The sequence below is a fragment of the Zosterops lateralis genome (genome assembly GCF_965231275.1).
Source record: "Zosterops lateralis genome assembly, chromosome: 5".
NCBI lineage: Eukaryota > Metazoa > Chordata > Aves > Passeriformes > Zosteropidae > Zosterops > Zosterops lateralis.
This window is the reverse complement of record NC_139766.1, coordinates 71,956,880-71,982,258: the sequence shown is the minus strand read 5'-3', so window position 1 is coordinate 71,982,258 and position 25,379 is coordinate 71,956,880. Positions and strand designations below refer to the sequence as shown.

The 25,379-nt window shown below is 44.9% G+C and overlaps 1 protein-coding gene across 1 annotated transcript; it reads right to left on the bottom strand.

Moving 5' to 3' along the window:
- Positions 1-16,059: 16,059 nt before the first annotated feature.
- On the bottom strand, positions 16,060-23,110 carry DCK (deoxycytidine kinase). Its single transcript, XM_083861783.1, has 7 exons — positions 23,035-23,110; positions 22,107-22,225; positions 21,376-21,569; positions 20,581-20,728; positions 19,521-19,636; positions 18,951-19,050; positions 16,060-17,306 (listed from the first exon to the last, which is right to left on the bottom strand). The coding sequence occupies exons 1-7, from the start codon at positions 23,102-23,104 to the stop codon at positions 17,280-17,282; spliced, it is 774 nt and encodes a 257-aa protein (XP_083717909.1). The 5' UTR covers positions 23,105-23,110; the 3' UTR covers positions 16,060-17,279.
- Positions 23,111-25,379: the final 2,269 nt, after the last annotated feature.

Here is a 25,379-nt window from a genome sequence, read left to right as displayed (position 1 = left end):
ACCCTGTCTCTGGCAGGGGGTGGAGCAAGATGTGCTTTAAGGTCTCTTCCAGCTCAAATGAGTCTGTGTGGCTATTCCCACCATGACTGTGGGACTGTAAAACATGAAAGCGGAGTCAGGACGGGCTGTCTGAGGGAGGGTGTGGCCCCCCAATTACCCCCAGTCTGGGGGGCTGTCCCCCTCTGCCATTCAGCACAGGCGCTGCCTGGAGCCTCAGCTCAAGATCCAGGTCTGGGGCAGGTCAGGTGTTTTTGTGCAAAGCGTGTGCTGACAAATCCTACCCTGTAAGGACCACCAAGCTGGTCTGCATTGCCTTAAAACCTTATTTCCATTTTCCATAAGTAACAGAGTATCACAAATTCATTGTCAGCTGTTTTCCTAGATCTACTTTAAGTTATTTTCAATTAAATGGTACTGAAGGATATGTTAAAGGTAGGATGGGATGTAATAGGCCTTAAATATTTATGGCCTTTGTATTTATTACAGATCTCAGGCCTCCTATACAATATGTGCCAGCATCTCCATTCAATGCCAAACATTGTAACATTCCAACAGGAAGAATTTATACCTACCTCAAGTTAATAAATCAAAATTACCACATTAGCCTATAGATTTCTTTCTAGTTTAAAGGGGCTTTAACCCTGCAAGGAAGAGAAATTTCCTATTGCTGGGGAGTTTATCTACTAAAATAGAGTCAGTAAATAGTACATTAGAGAGAGGCCATTCTGGAATGCAGTTGGCCAGAAATTAAACACCACAATTAGCAGGAATTTCTAACAGTTTGGTGAGAGCATTCTGCATCACACTTAGAGAAATAGACTTCAGCTTGCATTTAAATGCTGGCCTGATTCTCAAAACCAGGCAGTGCTGATGTCTTCATCACGTAAGTAGATTCAAAGCTAACTCTAGGCAGAGTTAAAAACAGAAAGCAAAATTAGCCATTAGCATGGAAAGTCACTTTCACTGCTGTATTTTTATATTCTGTTTACATTTTTTGGCTGCAACTTCATATTAGAAGATATCAGCTGCTGAAAATCAAACTCCAGCACAGCACTCTGTCCTTCCTAAGCCCATCCTGCTGCTCATCCCCTGGAGAGCTTTCTCGTGTGCTCTCTTCACTCTTCTTGCAGTCAAAGCTCAGCAAGCAAGCAGGAATGTGGGCAGAAGAATTTTCCTGCAGCTTACACAGCAGAAAACTCCATGTTAACCTTCCCAATGACCCTCCATGCACCTAGGCAGGGCACAGTCAGATTCTCAGCTATGTGATTTCTATTCATGCTTTGCCCAAGTGTTGACTAATTTGGGAGCATAAGGCCAGCACTGGCAGAAGGAGAGGAAGGCCTGTTCTGGGGAGCCAGCAGTCTGCAGACACCTGCCAGCAAAAATCCCCATCCCGCACAGCTGGCATCTCCCCCTTTTCCGACTTGGGATTAGCATGTCATTTGTCTGTGCACCAGCTCTTCCCATCCAGCATCTCCACCAGCTGTCAGCAACTCTTCCCAACCCACGAGGCAGATGGCTCTGTGGCTGGGATGCCTATCCCTTGCTAGGCACTGGCACTTGGCAAGTCACTGGAATCCCTCAGCAGGACTATAATAAGCACAAGGCATGACTAAACCTGTAGTGCTGTTTACTTTTTCAGAGGCATCGTGCCATAATGCATATGCCACAAAGGACTTGAAAAAAATGTGACCCACATCCTCTTTTGATTCCCTACCCCTCTCCCAGTAGCATCTCGTCACCCACAGCAAGCAACCCGAGCCCTGGGAAGCTGTTCCAGAGGCAGTTCCTGCTGGGACAGGGAGGTGAGTGTGTGGCCCATGACCAGCATACAAAAGGGAACTAAGCCTTGTTCTGTCCAAACAGCACCAAGCAGGTAGAACAGCTGAGAGCACACTCTAAAAAGCCTCAGTAGAGTGACACCTTACACCACACCACTGTTTACTTTCAGCTATGTTATCAGCCCTCTGGCTACCACTAGGTCCCAATAATTGTCCTAATAATCTTTGCATGGACATGAACAAGGAAGGCTTTGAATAGTCAGTCAGGAATTTTTAACAAGGAATGCCAGTGAGTTGAAAGGGCAGGGTTAGCTCTCCCCTGAAAGGCAGGGGGCAAACCAGCCACATGTTACATCCTTGACACTTTTTGCAGGCAGAGGAAACAAAGAGCTGGATGCATAACTGCACCTGAAATGATGCATCTCAGGCAACCCTGAGCAAACCACAAACTCCTGCAGTAAACACTTAATTTTCCTTGGGAACAAGTCATTTGCAAATATTATCCCAAACTGGTGAACAAAAATAAAAAAAGGAGGCAAATCACAGTCCTTAAAGCAAGGTACTCTGACAGGTGATTTTACAATACAGAGATCCCACCAGTCAGTATCCTAAACCTGTGCCCAAAGTGGTGATGCAACATGCACATGCACACACATAGGCAGATACGCACAGATCCAAACTCTTTTTATGAGAAGAGCAACAAAGTGAAAAGAAAGGAATTTTTTTTGACTTTTGGAAATCACACACAATTTATTAAAACTGGATTTTGGAAGCATTCCAACTCTAATTCCTTCCTCTGAAAGAACTGCATGTCTTAAAAATACAAAGTATGTCAGTATTTCATAAGCACTATTTCACTTGTCCTTTTAACTCCTAACCAGGCAGGCAACTAGCAAAGGCCCTATTTTAAATGCATGGTAAAAGGCAGATAAAATGACATAAAATGGCTTGTTTCAATTCAAGGAAGCCCAACAGTCAAGCTAAACTATACATTTATAGTCTTTAAAAAAAAAAAAAAAAAAAAAAGCCCTTTAGTAGGTTTTAAAGAAATGTCCTTCCCTTTTTCACTTACAGAAAGAAGAAAAGGTGGACCCTTTAACCTATTTCAGACTGTGTGCCTGTGAGTACTAATCATATTAAGAACCCCCCTTGACCAATATCTTTGTCAGAAAACTAGGGCAAATGCCATTTGGAAATCTTTCTGCTAAAAGCACTTTCCTTCAGGACACGGCTTCAAACCATCACCTACAGCCAAATAACCACATGACCTTCTCTGACCCCTCACTCTCTGCAGTCCCCACTCCCAACGGTATCAGCCTCAGCAATTCCGAGAGTCAGACTTGGCAATTCTGCTCCTTCCCGCCAACAACAGGAATGAAGCTGGACCACACATCTCCACAGAGAATAGGATCATGTTTCTCTAAAATGCTTCCGTTTTTATGTCAGTGACTGCATGAGCTGCACATACATGTAGCTTTATATCTGGATTCATTACTCCTTACATCTGGAAAACTATTGATTTTCAGGTGAGCGGCTTATTTGGAACCAAAAGCATTTGGCTCTGAAAGCTCGGAGCCACCAGTTTAGACCAAATCTTTACCTGGCACCTTTCAGACTTTTCACAGATTGGTGGTGGCCATACCTGTTTGCCCACCTTGATGAATGTGATCTCCCAAATGCTCGCAGCTAATCACACCACTGCTTGAACTTTCCCCTCTTGACGAGGAGGTGTGGGTTTCTCATAAAGCAATACAGCATTATAACCTATCACCACCATGCTATCAGACTGGAATCCCAGCCCCTTACTTTGTTCAAAGACTGGTTTTCTAGCGGAGTTCCTCGCCACTACAGGTCATGCCTCTCAGGTAACCAGTGGTGGCCAACCACAGGACAAGAGCTCCATCCAGTGGCCCCTTCTCCAGCCAACACTTTCCAGAGCTGGGACTCCATTTTGCGTATGCCCTTTATGAGACTCTCAGAAATAACAAGGTGCCTCAGCTCCCTCAGTTTCCATCATGCAGATTATTTCCCATTAGAAATTGGGACTTTGTACCAAAGGGGATAAATCCCGACATGGACACCCAAAAATTATGGTAATTTCTGAAATGTTACGAGTCTCTTGTTTTCAGACAGTACCGAGATTGCTTCCCATAGATATCCATCCATTGCATTTTCTTCTGAGCTCTTCAAATCATTACTTAATACAGATAATTCTAAGCAAAAATGCTGATGTCTTAGAGCCAGCACCCTTCCTCAACAGCTCTAGAAACCAGAGTGGGAAAGGACATGTTAAACAGCAGTGTGACTTTTGGAGCTCTCATTGTTTCTACCTCACTACATGGCCTCAGGAGACCACCAGTCTTAAGTACAACCAGTCTGTTTCTAGGACCTTTTTGTTCCAAAGCCTGGAGCAGTGGGACACCTCCTCTCTCCAGAAGGCAAGTCTGCTCTGAGGTCAGCCAGGCCTCTCCCTAGTGCACCCTCACATTGTTTCTGGGAAGAAGTAATGCCAGCTTGCTTCTGCTGTTCCACTTGCTCTAATTTACCTGGGACAAAGGCTTATCTCTCTGATCTTTCTGTGGGTGATGTAACAACACGCTGAAGGAAGACAGTGTTAGACTGAATTCCTCCCGGGTACCTTATAATTAGAAGGCACAGTCAGAAGACTGAGGCAATAAGAGAGGTTGGCTTTAGGTAGCTGAGCCAAAAGACAATTTAAAAAATGGCTGTTGTATAAAAAGCAGAAATAAATACTGTACACTCTTGTTATGGAAAGAACTGGCATGATCTCATCTCTAAGGGGATTTAGGTGCTAAATTGCCGCTGCAACCAATTCAAACACTCAAAATTCCTGAGTTTGTGAAGGTAAGTGCAGATTTAATAATAAAATGTTCTTTCCCTATAAAAAAGACTGTTTTAAAAGTCAACTGTAATTAACTGCTGACAGGTCTCCAAGTCAAACCCTTTGTAACAGCAGCACAGAAACAGTGTCCCGTTGTTAACACATCTCACACTCTGCAGGGACCTTTTTCTTCCTTTTCTTCCATGGCATTACTCAGGCATGGAACAACCCGAGAGTCTAATCCCACTTTCCTTTAGGTTTGCAGGACCACAGAGGTTCTTCCCACAAGATATTTTCCCATCAACCCAGGGCACATTTGCTCAGCCCAATTCCAAAGACACCACAGAATGTCTGTTTATTTTGACACCAGAGAACCAGTTTATATTTTTCCTCTCTTCCCATCATATAACCATAAGCTAGAAGTGCCCAACGAAAATATTAAGTCATGCTTAATATTTTATTAAATAGTCATCTTGCTGAAGCGTACACTGGGTGTGGATCAGTCAGAAAGAAACCACCACAGCTGTAGCCATGGACTCCCTCTGTTACCTGTGATGCATTTCTGTTCCTTCCTTGTGCTTCTGGAGCAAGTCCCTTTTCAGCTTCACAGCAATGCACGATGGAGGAGTGGGAGAGTCTCAGATACTGCCTGCCATACCAGGAGCTGCAGGGGTGCCTAGAACAAATAAAAGAGATTATTTATCTTGTGTCCAGATGCCTCTGAAAAGGTCAGGGCCAAACTGCAATGAGAAGAGGACTGTTAGTTGCCAGGTGAAATAGTCAGCAGTGAAGATGAGCCAGGATGGACCAGGCTTCAGCTTCCAACATCTCAATGAGCTGTGCAAGGCCCTGACACTCTGCTGCAGGTGCATTCCCACCAGGACACCAGACCAGCTTGTAACCAAAGAGCAACAAGGTTTTTTTTCCTCTCTGCAGCCAAGGCAAGTAACTGTGGGACTTGAAGAAGGCACTTAGTTCATTATTGTGTCACTAGCTTTTGGCTTTTTGCTCCTGTCCAGGCTTGCTTATTCAGCAAACACCTCTGTTTGCTAATAAGTGGAAAAGAGAGGAAGGGCTCTCTAGGAGGTGGATAAAATCAGGTGGTTTGACCACTGAGGCTAAGGCTATTTTAGCCATCATTAAAGCATTAGATTAACCAGTCCATTTCTAAACCATACTCATGGGAGAAAGGAAGAAGTCAAAGACAAGGCTGCAGCAGCCAATGGGAACAAGCAAACCGCCCCACAAACACACGTGCACATGCCCAAAACTGTTTAGCTTGTGGGCAAGTCTGGGAAATCCTGAAGCTGAGCACCAGGGACAATTCTCCGAAGGAGCAGTGTATCAGTATGGGAATGATTTTTAGGAGTTGGCAATGGCCTGGGTATAGAGCAAGGCTTTTGCCATGACACTGGGTGCTGTAAGGACCTCCCTTCCAAATCTATACAGTAAAACTGGTCTTACACATGCACTCTGACCCCGCTGGCCTTCAGCCATGGGGTGTCAGACCAGTCTATTGGACAGAAACCCCTCAGAGAATCTTCATAGAAAAGAAAGCCAAAACCCAGATGCCGGGTGCTAAGAGATTACAGGAAAGGCAACCATGAGACAGCAAAAACCATAATGAGCTGCAATGATTACTGAGCAGTAACTGTGCTGTGTGTGGTTACAGAGCAATACTCTGTGTTTGGAATCACTGTGACTAGACTTTGGCTAAGTGCTGTGGGCACTTTTTTTCCCAGATACTACTAAAGCCAGAAGCTGCTCCTAAAGCCTATGCAGGAAGTGGTGAAATCTGTCAGGAGTTTAGAAGCCCTGCTCCTTTGCAAATCCAAGCATCACCGAAAAAACAGAGTGACAGTTTACAGAGAGAGATGTCAAGAGAGTGAGTGACATCTCCTGATGACAGCGGGACATTGAATTAAGTCCAATCACACACAATCCTCTAGTGAGAGTCAAGAATGGTCCTGGGCTGGCCAGGTTACTTGGAGTCAGAGGGAGAAATGAAATGAAGCATGTCAACACAGGCTAAGGCAGATAAGGAGAGTGCTGGAGGGCTCCCAGCAGGGAAGGAACACAGTTGGCTTCAAAAAGTTGTGAAATCTTTGCCTATTTCCAACCAGTGCCTCAGTGATAGGAAAGAATGAGCAATCATTCCTGGACTGGGAGGAAAAAATAATTAGCTTTCCCAAATCATTATGGAAAATAAACCCAATAGTAAGTCATACAAAAACACCATCTGCCCAACAAACCTCAAATGACACAGTAAACTTGGTGAGAACCTCATGTAAGAAGGAAGCCCCTTTTGCTCCTTTCTAGCTGGTACCCAAACAGCTGGTGGAGGTACTCGGAAGTTATCTAAATCCCAGTTACACCAGGTAACCTATAAATATAAGGAAGAAAAATCTATTGTGAGGAAGGGCTCAGTAAGTCTCTTGGCAGAGTCCACATCTGGGGCCATCACATCATCATTATTTAGATAGGACCCCTTCAATCCCAGAAGGCCAAACTCCAGGAACATGCCAAGCAAAGCCACCAAGTCATGGAAAATAAGGAAAATACTGACAGCAGGCAGGTTTAGGAAGGAATATCTTCCCTGTGGGATTGGTGAGGCCCTGGCACAGGTTGTCCAGAGAAGCTGTGGCTGCCCCATCCCTGGAAGTATTCAAGGCCAGGCTGGACAAGGCTTGGAACAATCTGGGATAGTGGAAGATGTCCCCACCCAGGGCAGGGGATGAAAGAAAACAACCTTTAAGGTCTCTTTCAATTCAAACCCCTCCTTGACTCCATGATTCAGGAGGATGGAGTTGCAGAAGGTTACAAAGGGTGCAGGCTGCCTTTGTAGCAAAAAAAGACAAGAAGATTTTTTAATTCCTTAGCAAATTCAATTCTATTTAAGTAATAAATTCTGAGCTATTAGCTTGTGGGAAACTCATTCACTCGAGCCAATCTGTGATCAGCCCCAAGTTCTACTAGAGACTGTTTTGATGGGGCCTGGCCTATCAAATGAAAACCACAGTTCAGCAAAGCTACTTTCAGGTTCTTAAATAACCTTTCAGTTACTCTCTACTGCCTCCTAACTTCTTCCAGCCACTCATGTATCACACATTCAGCTTTAAAAAAACAAATAGATGAACACTGATACCAAATTTAATCAGAACATTGCTGCAAATCCCTGGAGATGAGGTTGTGCAACAGCCTGCCAGGGGCAAGGTGCACTCCGCTGTGGTAAGCAATTTGTAACAGCAGTTAGGACAAGTGAAGAAATCAGCAGTGGGGCTGGACTGGGGATTTTCACCAGCATCTAGAAAGACTCCCTGCTCTACATGACTTATAACCAAATGCCTTCATTACAAGGAAGCCATAACGCCCTTTTCCTTTTCTTAGGTAACATCTAAACATGCCCAATTCCTTACCAAGAGCAGATAAGCAAAGACCTCCAGGGTGAAATGGACCTCTAAATACTACAGCAATGAGAACTTCACAGAGGCTGTTCTTCTCCACATTATTTATATTTGCAGTATACTTTTCATCTTACTATCCCCAACAATACTGGTTTTACATTCCTAATCTAATTTTTTTTTTTCCAAGCAGTTAAAGTCTGCCCAATCCCTCATCCCATGATGTCCCTTCCTGCTGGAGGGGGGAATAAACTTTCTCACAGAAGAGAAATTTACACACACATTCTTTTTGAGAAGCTGAATGGTACCTTAAACATCTCCTTTCTCCATCTCCCATCAGTGACTTGTAAAAACCTGAATGCACTTGTGCTCTAAACTAGCAGAATTCAGATACCAAGAAAGGAAAAAGGAAGAGAAAAACCACACAACTCGTATCCAAAGCAAAATACAAGTCTTTCAAATTTACAAGTGTCAGAGGAAACCACCTCCCTGACCCCTTTCATTAAACATTGACAGAGAGCTCATCTGCATATCTTAATCTCAAGCAAACAAACCCAGGTTTGGAGTCAGGTGTGTTTAGCTGGATTAGAGATCACTTTCCCCGCTCACCCCACCACATTTATGGCATGAAACAGAGATGAGAGACTCAAAAACATACAGGTTTGGGACTGATGGCTCTCTCCCAAGTCCTTTCTCAGCACGTTTTCACAACTGCAAGATGCTATTAAGAAAACAAACATAAAATCCACAGGCTAACTTGGTGGGCTCCTCTTTTACAATATGCTACGTGCCAGGGGAAAAAGAAAACATCAAACCTTCATTCTCTTTCAACATGAGCTTAGCTAAGTCCCAGTTCAAATAAACAGCTGTGCCCAGACCTTCACTCTGAGGGCAAGCCTGCGCCATGAGCTCAGTACACCTTTACCTTGCCTGATGCCAGCAAAGGGCTTGTAGGGTAAGCACAGCCTTTCCTGGTGAAAACTTATGCTTGTTGCAAGAAATTATTCCAGTTTTCCCAGGCAAAAGCTGCACTGACAGAACGAGCTTTTTAACTAAAGCAACTGTGCCAGCAGAAGACAGAAGAGGCTGCCAAGTTTGTAACGGCCTTATTTAGTCATTAACCTGTTCATTTGGTAGAGAAAAGCCATCAGTAGATCCCCTTCAAAGCAGTTCTTATTCTCAAGAATAAGCTTGAGGAGGATGTAAAGGCCTGACCCAACAACCACCATTGGAGCATCCAGCCCCTCACAAATGGCTTTTCCTACATGCACAACCCTTGAGTGGCAGCACTGCCCTGGGTCTAAATATGGAACTGATGTGGCATGACTGAATTCATCATCACAGTAGGCTCAGAGTAAACCTCCTCAGCCCCATCCACCATCAGCTATGAAGAGCAAAACACCAAACACCTCCCTCGGGAATGGCCAGGACATATAGACCTTCTAGAGGGAAAAGCAACTATATTAAAATTCCTTGAGAGACTTACCCTTGTCTTTGTTCTCCCACTCTTGCCTCCTCACAAGTCCAGCACACAGGAGCCAGCACAGAGGTGCTGCTGTTTTACTGGCAAGGCAGGAACTCAGGACCCACCTGCTCTCTGAGTGCTGAAGCTTTGGCAATCACTCAAGGTAACAGGTTAGCAGCACGGAACATTCCTAACTCCACTCTGTCCCTCTTCCTTTCCATCAGATATGGGAGGGAAACTCCATACACTGCAATAGCTCTTCAGGCATGCCTTTAGGTGACACTTCCCACCTCTCAGTACAGTTGTCAGCTACAGAAAAACAGGTCAGTTTTTATCCTTCCCTCCTTTAGAAACAACGAAAACCCCTTACTGCTGAGCAGACCTTTCAGCACTGTACTTCTGAACCTGGAAGTAAAATTCCATCAATCAGTTTACTCCTAATGTCTATAAGCCTGCTTGGTCTAGCTCCTGCTCACCTCATTCCCTCAGCATGTTATGTGATGCATTCTGCTTTATTCAGGTCACTGCCTGTTCCCACCCCTCACTCGATCATTCCAACAAGACACAGTGTAGTTCAAAGCAAGAGTTTCATCCAAGCTAACTTCAAGGCCAAAGGAGTTGCAAAAGCTAACAGAGAAAGCCTTCAGGAAGCTGTCATCAGTCCCATAAAATCATCTCACTCCTGTAAAGGTGGTCTAGAGCAACACTAAGAACTGCTAGCCCACAAGTTTCACATCTGACAGTTAACCTGGGCCTCTAAAGAAAGCTGAGAACCCTCATTTTGACCACTGAGGGACCAAAAATCCCCATCCTGTGGATGGCAATGTCCTCTTGTCACTGTGCAAAGCAGAAGCCCTGATGAAATGCTGCTGTTGGACGACGGCAATGTCCCCAGCACACACTGCTGCTGGAGCAGAACCAGTGTTTGTGACCCCGCTGGAGCATAGCCCTGCTAGCCCACCCCAGCCTTCTTTCCCAAGGCTCCTGGTTAAAGGCCAAGCAGTTAAAAGGTTAAAAATACCAACCAATCCTCAAGGCACACCTTGCTATCAGCAGAACAGGTGCTACCTGTGACTCATGCTCACAACAGCGACATGTCCAAGACTTCACGATGTCAGGCACTCGCCACTGGGAACCAAGGACTTGCAATTACTGACAGTTTGGGTATTATTTCAGAATAAAGTTCATTTTTACAAACAGCCCATGGTTGCCTTAAAAATAAATCCCCAGCAATGACAAAAACTTAAGCCAAAATACACACTGTAATTTTTTAACCAGATCAGAGATGGCACTGAAAGGTTTTGGGTGTTGCACTGCCAAAAAAACAAACAAAAACCCCCACATAAAACATCCTGAAACCAAGAAGCAGAAGTGGAAATCAGTACTTACATTAAGAGGCTGAGAATTCTAGTGTCTACATTGGATTTTTTAAGTGCTTCCTAGTGAAAGAAAAGATCATTCAAGGGACATCCTATTCCAGCCAGCAGGAAATGTTGTAGGACAGATCTAATCCCCTACAGAAATGTCTGCCAAGACCTGAAGCAACTACAGTTACCCAAGACAAGGATCAGAATGGGAACAGCCAGTACTTTAGTCTAAATATCCGGGCTCAGATCTGAGCAGGTGAAATGACAGCACAGTGCAGGTATCCCCGTCCAAGTGCTGGCGTAGGGAAATGAAATGCAAAGGCTCAGTCCGTAGGCAGCGGAGTGACAGACCAGGAAGAAGAACTGGGTTATATTCCAGGACTAGAGGCAAGCAGAGTAGAAGAGAAAAACAAAAAACCCTCAAAGGCAACGCAACAAATACCGAGACAGAAAATTCCTGACAAAAGTGACTAAAAGGAGGGCTCCACTGAGGGCTTTGAAAGATCCAGAGATCTTCAGCCTGTGCTGCACAACAAGCAAATACAATTGCTACATTTCCAGCAATGCTTTCTGACCTCCTGTCAATATGATTCCAGTTGGATTGTACCAGCGATCCCAGAAGCAATGCTAACAGCAGTCTTTAAAGCCAACAGTCCAACCAGATGTTGGAGGTGTCCTCATCTGAGGGCAACTGGCAAGTGCACACCGTCAATAAAACATAAAATGAAGATGCATTATCACTTAGAGTGTATCATGGGTGAGCAAACTTGGGAGAAAAGGAAATTTTCAGACAGGAAGAGCTAGTGACGCATCTCCGGCATGGGTGAATTCCATCAGTCCCACTACAGGCATAGGCAAAGTCTAAGTCACTAAGAGAGCTCAAGAAAGGCCTTTATTTACATACCTAAATAAATGTGTATCACAGGAGTTAAAGCACGCAATGCAGCTGTGACACTTGGCAAACACAGTGAAAATTCGTTTTGAGAGTGTACCAGGCCATAGCATCCCCAAAGCTCCCACCTATCCCAAAATGCTGAACAGGCTGGGAAGCCACCAGCAGTGGAACAATCTGTCCTACCACTGTCCTTCCAGGAAAAGGCTAGTCCTGTGCACAGGCCATGGTTATATCAAAAGGGAAGAGTAAACCTCAGCAGGAAAAAGCTGAAACTGTGAGGTGAATCTGTTCTCCACAGCTAAAGGTCTAAAAATAGCAGGGGCACTCATTAGCCATGAAAACCTGAGAGTAAGTGCATGCACAACAGCACAAGGAACGCTGACAATGGAGTGTCTCATGGCTCCCAGCCTCAGGGAATCTCACTTTACTCTTCAAGAGCTCAGACTGCTCTGTTCCAAAAATCAGAGCTCTACTCCCGTGTCACAAGTGTCCCAGTCAGAAACCAGCCTGGTTAAAGGAGCACGAACTGCACCAAAACCCTCACTGGAAAAAGCTCTTCAGTCAGTTGACATGAGCCTACTCTCTAGACACCAACACAGCAGAGACAGCAAAGAAACTCTGGCAAGGACAAGCAGACCTGGAATACCTACACGACTATGCTGGATCATTGCAGGAAACCCTTGGGAAAGCAGCAGCACTGCAGATCAGGAATGATACCTAAAAAGCCAGGTCCTTCTGTTTGTGGCTGTGGGTGTTCTCCTCACGAGGCACAGCACAGACAGGACAGAGGTGACTGACCAACAAGCCAGTCAATGACCTGAGGCTGCTGTGCTGGGCCCAGGGCTTGGGGTAAAGGCCATGAACCACAATGAGGACAACGCCAAAGGCGCGGTGGAGGCTCAGCAGAGAACAGCCATGGCTTCAACAATACAGAGGCAAAACTGAAGGGAATGATGAAAAAAGAGCACACAGTCAGCATACATCCATAGCTGGTGCTGAAACCAGGAGGAGTTAGGAAAAGCTCTGGCAACCAGATAAGTTAACTCAGGTTTTCTAGTCCTCTTCTCTGAGTACTTCTGCTAAGACAGCCAAGTGGAGCAGGGCAGAAGCCACATCCTTAAGAAGGCTGTGTCTGAGTGAAACACTGGCTTTAACTTGTCTGTTACAACTTGTATGAGATCATGTTTTAGCAGTTATTAAAAGACAAGTCACAACAACTTAGAAGGAAATTGGAGAGAAAAGCATGAAATAAAGGACAGGAAAAGGCACAGGATGTCCTTTGAAAGAGCTGCAGTGGCAGCATTTTTGTAATTAACTCTCAGAAACCAATAGTTTTTTTCCAAGCCAGGCAGCACTACGAGCCAGCAAACATCCATGGTGCAAGCTGGACAACCTTGACTTCCTGGAGATCATATATGGAATGTCCAGCCTGCCCAGGACATTGGGAGGAGCAGTCAGCAGAAATCCAAGAAATGAGCAATAGCCTGCAATCCCATTCAGCATGCACCATAGTCTAATTTACACTGCTCTCATATTCTCTATACCCATGGACTGAAACTCAGACCCAAGAACAAAAGTCACTTGCACACAACAGCCTCCAACTGGGGCTCTGAGCATTTCATTATACACACCTAAGGTAAAATAAATTCCTGCACTGTTTACTCCCAGTGTGGAATCCACACTCCTTGTCACTACTGGATTTCAATCAGCATTCTGGAGATGCATCCCCAGTTCAGGTTAATCTGGCACAGGGAGCACTGTGCATAGCCTTGGTTAGTAGAACTGCAAAGTGTTTAACTTGGCAGCAGGCTGCCAGCACCAGCACTGCTGGGGGCTGTGTCCTGCTGAGAGCTCAGCCCTGAAGGCTGCCATGGCTTAGACACAGCAGGATTAGTGTTATCCATGTGCTAATGTTCACTCGCAGCACCCTAACAGCTGGTGGCTGCACGGAAAGCCTTCTGGTGACCAAACCCCTGCCATCAGCTCATCAGCCTTTTCTAGTCATTCACTTAACCCAGCTCTAGGGGTTTGCTCTATTCCACTCCCTCCTCCCGAAGAGCGAGATTTATCTCATTCCGTGCAGCATTTATCCTCTGGCCGAGCGAGGAAGTGACCTCTTCCTCCTTTACCTTTTCCACAGCCATTCACTGTTAAAGCCCTAATGCTCCTCTTGCAGCCTGCCTAGGGAGTGAGGCACAATGACCTCCTGTGGCAGATTGCTGCATGGATTTCTCCCCTTTACCACTAGGCTACAGGGACTGCAGAACAATTCTGCCATCGGTTTGTATTTCAAGACCAAACTTCTAAGCTTCCTTTCCTCACAAACAGTTACAGCTTCCATTTTTCCTGGTGAACTAACACAGCTGACGTTGCACTGATGGCTTTTAATATCTTTTAAAACAAATAAATAACTTCCATTGGCCATGAATCTGGGGCAGTTGGCATCAAAACATTGCAGAGCAAAACCTAAAACCAGGGCTGTCTTCCTTTTCCATTATTTAACAGCACACTTCAGACATACAAAACAGCACGTCAGTATTAACTAATGCATCCTCCCAGGTTCCTGAGGGCAAGGAAAGATATCAATATTTTAAAGACAAGAATAGTGTTGGTTAAGCTGAAACCTCTTGGCAAGAGGACTTCCACACTGTGTTTTCCTAAGACATACCTAACTCCTGCTGCACACATACAGACTTCTCTGGTCTACGCTTAGCAGTTCAGTGAGCTTCTCCTGGGCCATTTTTATTTCACAAAGACATGCCTGAGTATCTATTTACTCAAAAAAGAACGGAACCAATTCAATACTTATTTTATATACAATTCCATTATTATGAAGTCTGCTTAAATGAACAGAAAACAGTACAAGTAACTGGTACAAAATTATAGAAAATTAGGTTCTACCTATAAAATTGTCAGCTGTTTTAAGAAGTATCTAGACATGAGAAGACAAACTTAAATTATCTTAGAAGAGAACTTAAAATCCACTATACAGAAAACAGCCACAAGAACTGAGAATAAAAGGAGGCAATATTAGCACCATTGCTCACACAGGTATTTGCATCACAATTAAAACACTATTAATCAGTACCTCAGTCTGCTTTCTAACTGGAAAAAAACAGTATCCCAATTTTGTTTCCCAATCATGATGACTCTTGCTTAAAACAAACAAGCATTCCTAGGCAATTCCATCAGAGTACCTCTGACCCAAGGGAAGAGAAATGGACACAACACCCAAAGGCTGAAAAACAATTCTCACCAAACAGCAGACACCAGTTCAGAAACGTTTTGCATCTCTAAAAGGCAAAAGCCAACACAACAATCCTGGTGTGTGGCAGTCTGGGAATAGATGTAAGCAAAGGAAATACTGACAGGTTCAGAAGGCTGAGGTAGTGTTGGAGCTGAGGTCTAAGCCGAGGCACAGGCAGACCAGTCTCAGGCCATCTCTGCTGCTCTCTGTGCTGTCTGTCCTACATACAAATAACTGCAGCTTCGTGTGCTCCAGGCCAGCCACTTCCAGATCCCCCAGCAGCTTGGGGGCCAGTGGGGTATGTGTTTGTGGTTTGGTATTGTTTGTTTTTTTTTTTTCTCCACAGCAATTAAAAACATTCTTATAATTGGTCATGACTTTGCTCCTTCCAACCCAAACTTGGCAGGCAGAGATTTTGTACAGCTTTCTGGAACAAGCTGCAGATAACCTGCCACAGAATTTGTGTGCTCTCTGTGATGGGTTTCAAAAGAAGCCTTTATTAGAACTCAGACATGTTTACTTCCTTGCAACGAGCACTGTCATTCCAAATCCTGTAATTAAATCCACAATTTTGACAGCTGAAACTGTAGAAATAATTGCACTGTTAGTCAAAATAAGTTGTTACTGTTCAGACTCTTGCCAAGAATGCTTTAAAAGCTTGTACTATGTGTTTCAAGTAAATCTGAACTGAATCTTCATCCATTCCACCTCACTTCCTTTCTGGAGCAAAGATGTTAAAATCTTTCCTTTTACTGTGCAACCTTCAAGTCCTGCACAAGACTTTCTGCTGCTTTCCATACAACATAAATATTATACAACACTCCTGCACTGAGCGCTGCCCCACACACAATGCACTTTATGTAATCCTGTGTCTCTGTCCTGTAAGTTCATTTCCCACATGTGAAAAAAAAGTGAAGTCAGTCAGTTTCTCAGAAATTTTAAAGAACTTTTTTTACACCAAATACCCCTATTGTACCAGTATTACATACAAGCAATCCACAATGTAACTTCTTTTATGAGACAAGAAGCCAACACTATTAAGCACTTAAACAGGCTTTCCAACCACTTTTATTTTTCAGCCAATGGTTAGAGAATGCCAGCACAACTCCAGCCATAAAGGAAGAAATGTCATCTCCAACAAGCAGGTAGCAAAAGCACCACAATGGACAATAAAAAGCTTTACAATAAAATTTTGCCTTCAAAAGCAGAACAAGCAGCTCATAAAACCCAGCATCTGAGATGGGTAGCCTGAAGTTTGTTTTCTGCACCTGGAACAAGAGGCTCAGGCAGCAGCTACTCCACACAGGTCTCCCCTTCTTAGTCCAGGCAGGTGAGACTGAAAATCCTAATTCCAACAGTGCAGGATCTGGTATAAGCACCCAGAAGGCCCAGTGAACACATGGAGCAGCTGGAACAAAGGCAGGAAGCCACCTCTCACACCCCTAATGCGATTATGGGATGGTTTAGCAACATGTCATTTACAGATGGAGGCCGTTTGCAAAATGCCCTTCTGCCCAGTGTAGTGCCTAGCAAGCAAATATATTCTCCACCAGAAGAAGAGGACTGCCCAGCAACAAAAACAGCACTGTTTTCAGAAAATCTAAAAAGAAAAAAGGTAAAAACACCCCAAACGTGCTAGGTAACAAAAAGCCTCGAATTACCAGTATTATCATGGTTTGCAGTGCATAATAGAAACAGATATAAAAATTCACTTCCTATATACAGAATTTCAGTCACATTTCCATTTAATTCAGTGTATTCTACAAAGAACTTCTTCTATCAAAAGCATCAGAAAACAGTTTTGTGTACCTTAAAACATAAAATGCCCTCAGCAGCAAAAATGGTTTTTACCTTTTTACTTCCTGGGAACAACAAACATCCATTACAAATCCATGCAACTAAAAAAACATAGAAGAGATCTAAGAACCCAGCTACCTTCTTCAAAATTAAATAGCAGTTGAGCACGAAATAAATTAAAAACATCTATAAAATAGTCTAGAACTCATTGGTCTGATCAAGAAGTGGCACAGCATCTGGCAATGCTCAGAATCCTTGTCTCTTCAGAATCTGTGCGTGTTGCTTCCCATAATACTGAACAGACGTACCGATTTATTTAATAATTTCCCTATTCACAAAGTTTATTTGTTCCTCACAACCAAATCTCCAGGACTGAGTCGTGCCTCTCCAGAGGCCTCCTACAAAGGAAGGACGAAACTGCACTTGAGACTTTGATCACACAGAAGTTCGGAATGGTTTCACTCTGCCTGCGCTTCAAAGAGGATTACAACGTGCTCAAAAATTCCTTGACCTGCAAAGAGAAACAAATATTGTCAATCACACTAAGTGTTTGTCAGTAGAAATAGGCAGCAAGTATATTTACCTCTCCTCTGCTTTATGCTTTACTGCAACCTAAGGAAACAGGATAAAAGAAGCTCTGGCTCAGCCGTGCCATTACCTGTCCATCAGGAACATTTCCAGACACGGTACCTGTAATTTAGCAGCTGCAGGGAGAGACAGGATGGAATTATGCTGATCCCTCCCGTGGTCCTGAACTACAGCCCTCTGTCACACAGGATTGCATTACAAGCAGGTGTCACCCAAAGAGGAGGAGGATAATGGCTGCCTCAGAAGAGCTGTCATTTGGACACCCCACAGTCACACCCACTGCCTGCACACCAGATTAATGCTGGTGAACAACCAGGGCACCAAATCAGGATGTCACTTGGAATCTGAGCCTCACAAAGAAATCATGAAGCAAAACCTCCCAAAACCACACTTCTCAGAGAAAATGCAATACTGGAGATCAATACCAGGCTCACAACTCCCACCTTTAAATTTCAGGAACATCCTAGGAACTAGGCTGTGATACAGCCTGAACTAGGAGCATTTTCCTCCATCCACTCAAGCCAGGCAACTGCACAAAAAGGAACCATTCTCTAGAGGACATGATACTATTCTTTTGGCAAAGGCTCTCCTACACAGAGCCCATCTGTAAACATTTTGTCCAAATTCTTGATGTGAAATGGAAACAGATCTTGGATCACACTCTCCAACTGTGACCCTTCCGTTCCCAGGTCAGGGCTCAAAGAGGTGGGGAAAAAAACAAGAGGTCAAATCCCTTCCTATAGAGAACAGAACACATAACTGTGCCAAGACTAACTTGAAAGGCACCACAAGAAAGTCACCCTCTACTTCAGAGGGTGAAGCACTAGTAATACTGCATGGAGATCCCTGTCAGGACTTAAACACCAGGCAGTTTTAGGATGAGCATCACAACAGAGGTAAGAAGAAAGGACACAGAGTCTGGGTCTCCACACAAAGCCCAGTGTACCCAGCCTCATCAAGCATACCTCTTCCCTGCCTCCATTTAGGAAATGCCAAAAAATAGGGCCAACACATGGCATGGGCTGTTCCCAGATAACCTGACAGCTACTCTGGAGTAAACTCCTCCAAAATCCATACTAAGTTGCCCGAGGTTGGCCTTATCTCATCTTGTGCAGAAGGAAAGCACGCTCCTTCCACAGCTGCCATCTCCGGTCATTCCATCGATTTACAAGCTCAATCAGGAAGACTGGTTTTAATCAGGGGAACACTTCCACTCCTGGGTGGATCAATGGAGATCAAAGGACAAAGCTGCTTTTCTCATGAAGGAACACTTCATTTCTGAAGAATGGAAAAACATGTGCAAACCACCACTGAGGACTGTAAGTCATTGCAGCTACTCAGATCAAAGTCAAGTTGTCCTTGCTTGAATCCCACTGGGATTCAAGTACCGAGCACCTGGGCAGTTAAATGATAAAGATTTGGCTTAGCTATGAAATATGTGTTGCCATAGGCTGTAAAACTGTTCATTACCTGAATGGAACTCTGTGACTTACATATTTTAGAAGGATGATTAGAGTATTTCTAGAGCAACATGAATCATCAGTTTGTACTGCTTGTGAAATTTTACCTTTTCAATCATGTGATCATATCTGTCCTTTTTGCCTTTGAAGTCTTCATTAACATCGAGCGTTAAAATTGGAATTTCCTGCAGATAGTCAAAATCTGTTCTGCATTGGGAGGAACAAAGCAAATATTAGTAGCTGGAAATAAAGCAGAGAGCATTCAAATCCCTGTCAGCAATTTCATTGTTAAGAATATCACAAAAAGAACTGCATCTATAAATTACAGCCAGGAATTCTGAATTTACAGTATGGCTCCTGGGATACTTCAGTGATTCCTGGCCATTCTGCTCCCCCAGCACCCAACTGAACAACAGCACAGTGTGCGTTACAGCGAGTCCAGCTGAAGCTTTTGCTGCTCAGAGCTCTGTGTGAAGAGACCTTGGAGCAGGCTGCACGTCCAAACAGTAATGAACGTGCTGGAAGGACACCACTATTAACGAAACACTGATAAAATTTGCCTGCAATTTAGATTTACTTATCATAAGAAAAGCTGAAGCTTCACTGGTGGAAAAAGCACTGCAGAACATCCTTACAAAGATTTATCCATCCTCAAGGAACCACTCAACAAACCCTACCGCAGTGTCCTGTGCTGGAGCCAACTTTCATGTTTGTAGTGAAGCTTCTCCAGATATTCAATGGGGATTTCTTGCTCTTCATCTCTTCCACGCAAGTAAATCCTATTCAAACATTTCTAAAGGCAAAGGATAGTAAATATAAATAAATAAATTGCTGTATTGCATGCCAAGAGCACAGAAATATCCATTTGACATTACAGACAAGCATTTCAAAATCTTGTTGTATTTGAATAAGAACAAAACATGTTTCTGGCTCTTAGGAACTGTTTTCCAACGTTTGAAATCATTTGTTCCCATCCTGAGCACACCTAAAGCCTCAACAATAAGCCAAAATTGTTAAAGTGTTGTACTTTGTAATTTAAATATATGTTCTTTTCTTAAATAGAAAAACAACATGCCCTCAGAGTTACTCCATTTGTGTTACATTCCAGAGTTTTTTACAACTGTTACAAAACTGAAGGCATGGAAGCTGGAAGGAAGGAAATATGGAAGTGATCTGTAAGTTCATTAGAGCTCTTTTAATGTCATGGTTTTTTCTTGTTCAAGCAAGTTTCCCACTCAAGAGAGATATTCTGTTCTCTCCTTTTAAACAAATATTAGATGGCCCAAGATCAAAGCGTGGTCATAGGGCCTTACATACAGGGCGTGCTTTCACCTGGCTTAGCTCCAGTGCCCTGGGTGTAGGGGCTTCACAGACCACCCCCACACCAGCTCTACCATCACAGCACACTGTTGTACCTATTGCCCCACAGATATATTCCCAATGTAACAGCTATTCCTAGAGATATTCTGTACTTTTCTGGAGTCGCTTGCTTTATTTCAGCAGTATTTTCCAGTTTACTGTTCTCATGTATTCTGTTTTCAAAATGAGAAAACCATCACCATCAGAGTTGACTTTAATACACACAGTCTACATTTGAAAGAACATTTTCTTTAAGTACTTCCAGACCTAGTCACAGCTCAAGTATTGCAGCTTTCAAGGGAACAGTGTAGCCTGAGCTGAGCTCTAACCATGAAGGGCAAGGCTTGTTTTCGGTGCCATCACACTCTTATCCCTCACCTCAGGAGTGGCTCGGAGATAAATGATCCCATCCAGCGCCAGCCTGGAGCCAAACTGTTTATTCACCCAGTCGTGCCAGTCCTGGTAAATCGTCCACTCGGTCTCGTTCATGCAGTCAGACTCGTACAAATTAGCAGCAAAGATGTACCTGTGGACATTAAACTGATGGGAACAAAAATTCTCCTGGACACAGGAATCCCTTGGTTTGCCTCAAGTACCGTAACTAAAGAAGCTGAGTAGTAACACTGCAGCATCTCTGATGATCTCCAGGAGTGGAATTAAACAGCTGGTACTCTCCTCCTGGAGCTGTGTGCATGAAGACCACCAACATTTGCAGTTCAGGTGTGCAGGAAAAACCCACAGAACACAGCTGGCTTGTACACTGGGTCATTCATTTACAAAAAAATTAAAACACATTATTTTTGGCAATATAGCACAACAGGTGGAATACCTAAGGATTATGAGATGGGATTCAGTTATCAAGTCTCAATCCAGAAACGCAGGATGGGGCATTTATTTAACTTTTTTTTGTTGTTGTTGGCCTTAAGCTAAAACACAAGAAGTTCCAGCTCAACATGAGGAAGAACTTGTTGCCACGAGGGTGGCCAAGCACCGGAACAGCTGCTTAGGGAGGTAACGGCATCTCCCTCTCCTGGAAGCATTTCAGCCACCTGGATGAGTTCCTGTGACCCTGCCTTGGCTGGGGGCTTGGACTGGGCGATCTGCAGATCTCCCTTCCAACCCCACACATCCCGTGATTTGCCGGGGAGGATTTTCACCCGCAGCCCCCCGCACCTGTCGCTGTAGACGGAGCGCTCGAAGAAGAGCACGGGATCCCGCACGTCCCGGAGTTTGCCCTCCAGGGCGTTGAGCTGCGCCCGGATCCTGCTGAGGCACGCGTACGTCTGGAAGGTGAAGGCCCAGCGCTCCGGCTTCTCGTACATCATCCGCAGCACGTTCCCGCCGCTCCGCTGAGACGTGGTCAGCTCCTGCTCCCGGGAAAACAGACACACAAATGCAGCCCGGGAGGAGTCGGGAGCAACGCATCCCTGTTAACTCTTATGCTGAGTTAACCAAAACATGCTGTGCTTTTTGCCAGGTCTAAAAGAGATCTCCAATCCCTCAAAAGCCACTCACACAGGAAGCAGCAGCTGGATTGCCAATGGAATTACAGGTAGCTGGGAAAAAAATCCCACCGCTAAAACCAAGCAAGCAGCAGTTCTCAATTTCCTGAGACATTTCATAGCACACTTTCATGGCACAGGAACAACCCTCTCCCCTCTGGTTAGTTCACAGTGGCTACAAGTACCTCTTGTAACTCTTCACCACTTTCAGAAATTACATCTGATGCCGAATAACATTTGTTCCATAACAGACCAAACCAACTGGAAAAGAGGCGCTCAGACATTGTAACAGCAATCAGCAAAAGTGTTGCTATCACACAGAGTCTGCAAAATACCCAGTCTGTTGGATATAGTGGTATTCTGAAATTAGAGGAACATTTGACTTCTTTTTCCCGGTTTTACCTCACAATCATCTTCAGAGCTTTGCTGGACATTGCACCATCTAGCTACAGGCTCGAGTACCACTTCCCACTCTTCACTGGCTTGTTTCAGAATATTCACAAAGGTGGATTTCCCTGCAGCTGTAGGAAAAGCATCCAGGAACAACGTCAGCATGAAACCACCCACAGCAGTGATATTTAACTGGTGTTCAACTCTGCCTTCCACCCCCATAATCCAGACTCCCATACCCACCACGATCCAGATCAATTAATGGAGCAACAGGTTTCTCTATCTGAATTTTAAACAGGTTTGACAATGCTCCCAGCCACCTGGTGATATTTTGAGGTGAGCTGTGCAGGACCAGGCGTGGGATTCAGAGATCCTTATGGATTCCTCTCAGTTCGGGAAATTCTGTGCTTTCGGGTGCTCTACAGCACAAAAGATGCAGGAAAGATGCGAGGCAAAGCTTATCCAGGGCTTCAACACCAAACAAGGTGAATCGGTTAAAAACTCTAATAGAAAGCTTTTAGCTTTTTTTTTTCTCCCAAATCTCATCATTTTTACGGTGTCATGGTAAAGTCTCTTACATTATGAATGGGCTTGTTTGTGCCTCCGGACCTGATTAAAAGCCTTTTACGGAAGGAAAAGGCCAGGAAAATCTTGCGGAAGCAAATCTCTGTTGCTGCCCGGCTCTGCCGTAGTGGGAGGAGCCCTCATACAAGGAAAAGGGAGGGGAAAAAAAGGGGGGGAGGGAAGAGGTAAGGAAGAAGGGGAAGGGAGGAAAGAAAAAAGAAAGGAAGGAGGCAGGCAGGAGGTGAAGAGCTCGCAGAGCTGTGCCTCCCCAGATACAGCCGAAAGCACCGAGAAAGCCGCCTCTCTCCCTCCAGCCCTCGCCAAGCTCCCCCTTTCCCCGTCCCTTTTCGTGCGTAGGCGAGACGCGCCGACTCACCGATGTTGCCCTCCACGGCGACCTTCTTGAGGCGGCCGTCGGGGCGGCTGCGCTTGGGCGGGGTGGCCATGGCGGCCTGAGGGGGCGCGAGGGCGCCTCCGGGGGCGGGGCGGGAGCGAGGCCCACCTAAGGGGGCACGAGCCGAACCCCGCGCGCGCCGCCTTCAAATTTGGCGCGCGACGGCGGCGGGCCGGAGGGAGCGGCAGTGACGTCATCGGCTCGCGCCGCAGGCCGATCCCGCCCGCAAGGCAGGAGCAGCGGCACGCGGAGCCCATCGATGGAGTTCACTAGCGGCGGGAGCTGATCCCGGTCACAGCGCTGCCGCCACCCCGGGACAAAGGGAACGGGAAAAGGAGGCAAAGCCACCCCTCCCCCCCCCCAGCCACCGAGTGCCTTAAAAACTCCTCCAGGAATGTCTTGGCACTGGCACGCGAGCTGAGTTTAAAGGAGATCGGTGGCACTCGAATTTAGGGGGCTGGTACTGAAAATAATTAGGAAGACGGTTTTAGCTTTAGGAAGGAATTCTTTGCTTTAGGCTGGAATTCTTCACTTCAGGAAGGACTTGTTCCCTGTGAGGGTGGGGAGGCCCTAGCACAGACTACCCAGAGAAGCTGTGACTGCCCCTGGATCCCTGGAAGTGCCCAAGGGCAGCCTGGATGGGGCTTGGAGTAACCTGGGCTAGTGGAAGGTGCCCTTCCCATGGCAGGGGGTGGAATGGGATAGCCTTTAAGGTCCCTTCCAGACCAAACCATTGTGGGATTCTGTGAAACCCTAAAACCTCCCAGACACCAAACCCAAGGAGAACCAAGTTAAACGGGGAAAAATCCTGAGCCAAAGGAGATGGGCACCAGCAGCAAGGCAGTTGTGGACCCAGATGTGTGTAAAGAACTGAAGCAAAAGGCAGATTTTTAGCCACCTTTTCCCAAACTACCCTCCAGCCATGTGTGTGAGGAACTTACCACTGCACAGAGCACTTCAGAACCCGGCCTGGATGGGAGGGCAGGAAATCCGGAGCCCTCCAGCTGTCGTGGTCATAGAACGCTCTTGGAAGAAAGAAAAGGCAAAAAAGGCACTTGTGCTGTGGGGCAGGGCCAAAGTGGAGTCTGCACCTCCTGTGGCACCGGGGACCCAACATCATCCTTGGGTGTGTCCTGATGTTGACAATATGGGGAGGCTAATCTCTTTACAAGTAGGAGACCATTGAGGAGCAAGTCCAAGAAGGAAATAAAGACAGTAATGGTCAAACATAGCTATTTATTTTCTCTTATAAACAGCCTTCAGTTTCTTATTGGAAAAAAAAAAAAAAAAAAAAAAAAAAAACCAACCAAAAAAACCCTAGGATTTAAATATTCTTCCCCATCACATACAACCATCTGTATACATTATTTACAACTCTCAAATAAACACGGTGCGGATTTTCAGACATTCAAGTTAATTCTTTTTTAATCAAAAGCTGTTTTCGTTTAAAACTGAAATCTCCATCAGTGACTACAAACTGAAGCGGTATTGGCACAGTTAGTTCACAGTAAGGGTTCTCTCCTTGTATTTTACATGTTACACTGCGTTTTCTCCCATTTATTTCAGGATTCTAAAGGAGGAGGGAAGGTTAGTGTCGCTTTCAGAATTTTGGGGTTTTTTTCTTCTTCAAAAATGGCCTTGTACTGAAGCCTCGTTCATTTTTACTGAAACCTCGTTCACTTTTACTGCATCCTTCTCTTTCTCTCTCTCTCCCCCCCCCCCCCCCCCCATTCACATCAAGGCATGTGACTCTACACCACACAACCACAGCATTCCCAAGTAAGTCAAACAGCCACGACAACAAGCGTTCCCTCCGCGACACGGCTTGGAAAATTGTCCCCAAGTTGCAAATGTACAAAAATAATGAGTATAGTTTAGTGGCTATAAAAAATTAATCTCCCCTAAAAATACATATTCTATGAACAATCTGGGGAATTGGTTCTTCTGACAAAATAAGGTAACTGGGTATTTTCCTAGGCTGAGAAATGAACCGGGCGAGAGGAAAACCATAAGAAAAGCAGGGAGATAAGAAGGCTTAACACTGAAAATCATCAATGTTAATCTCATGTTAAAAGAGAAGACATCCAGGAAAAAACGATGGGCATCCATCAAACTGCCAGTGGTTTTAGGAGTGAGGGACTGGAAAAGAGACGACTGCTACCAGCAGTGAAGGAAATGAGATTCGGTGCAAAAGGGAATATTTCAGTGAGGAAAAAGGCAAGGAATCTCTGTGCTGCAGCTCTTTAAACAATCCGACTAAAAGGAGGTTTATGTAAAGTAACAGTACTGTGGCAGGCAGGAGAGGAGGAGAGGGCAGCAAGGAAAAA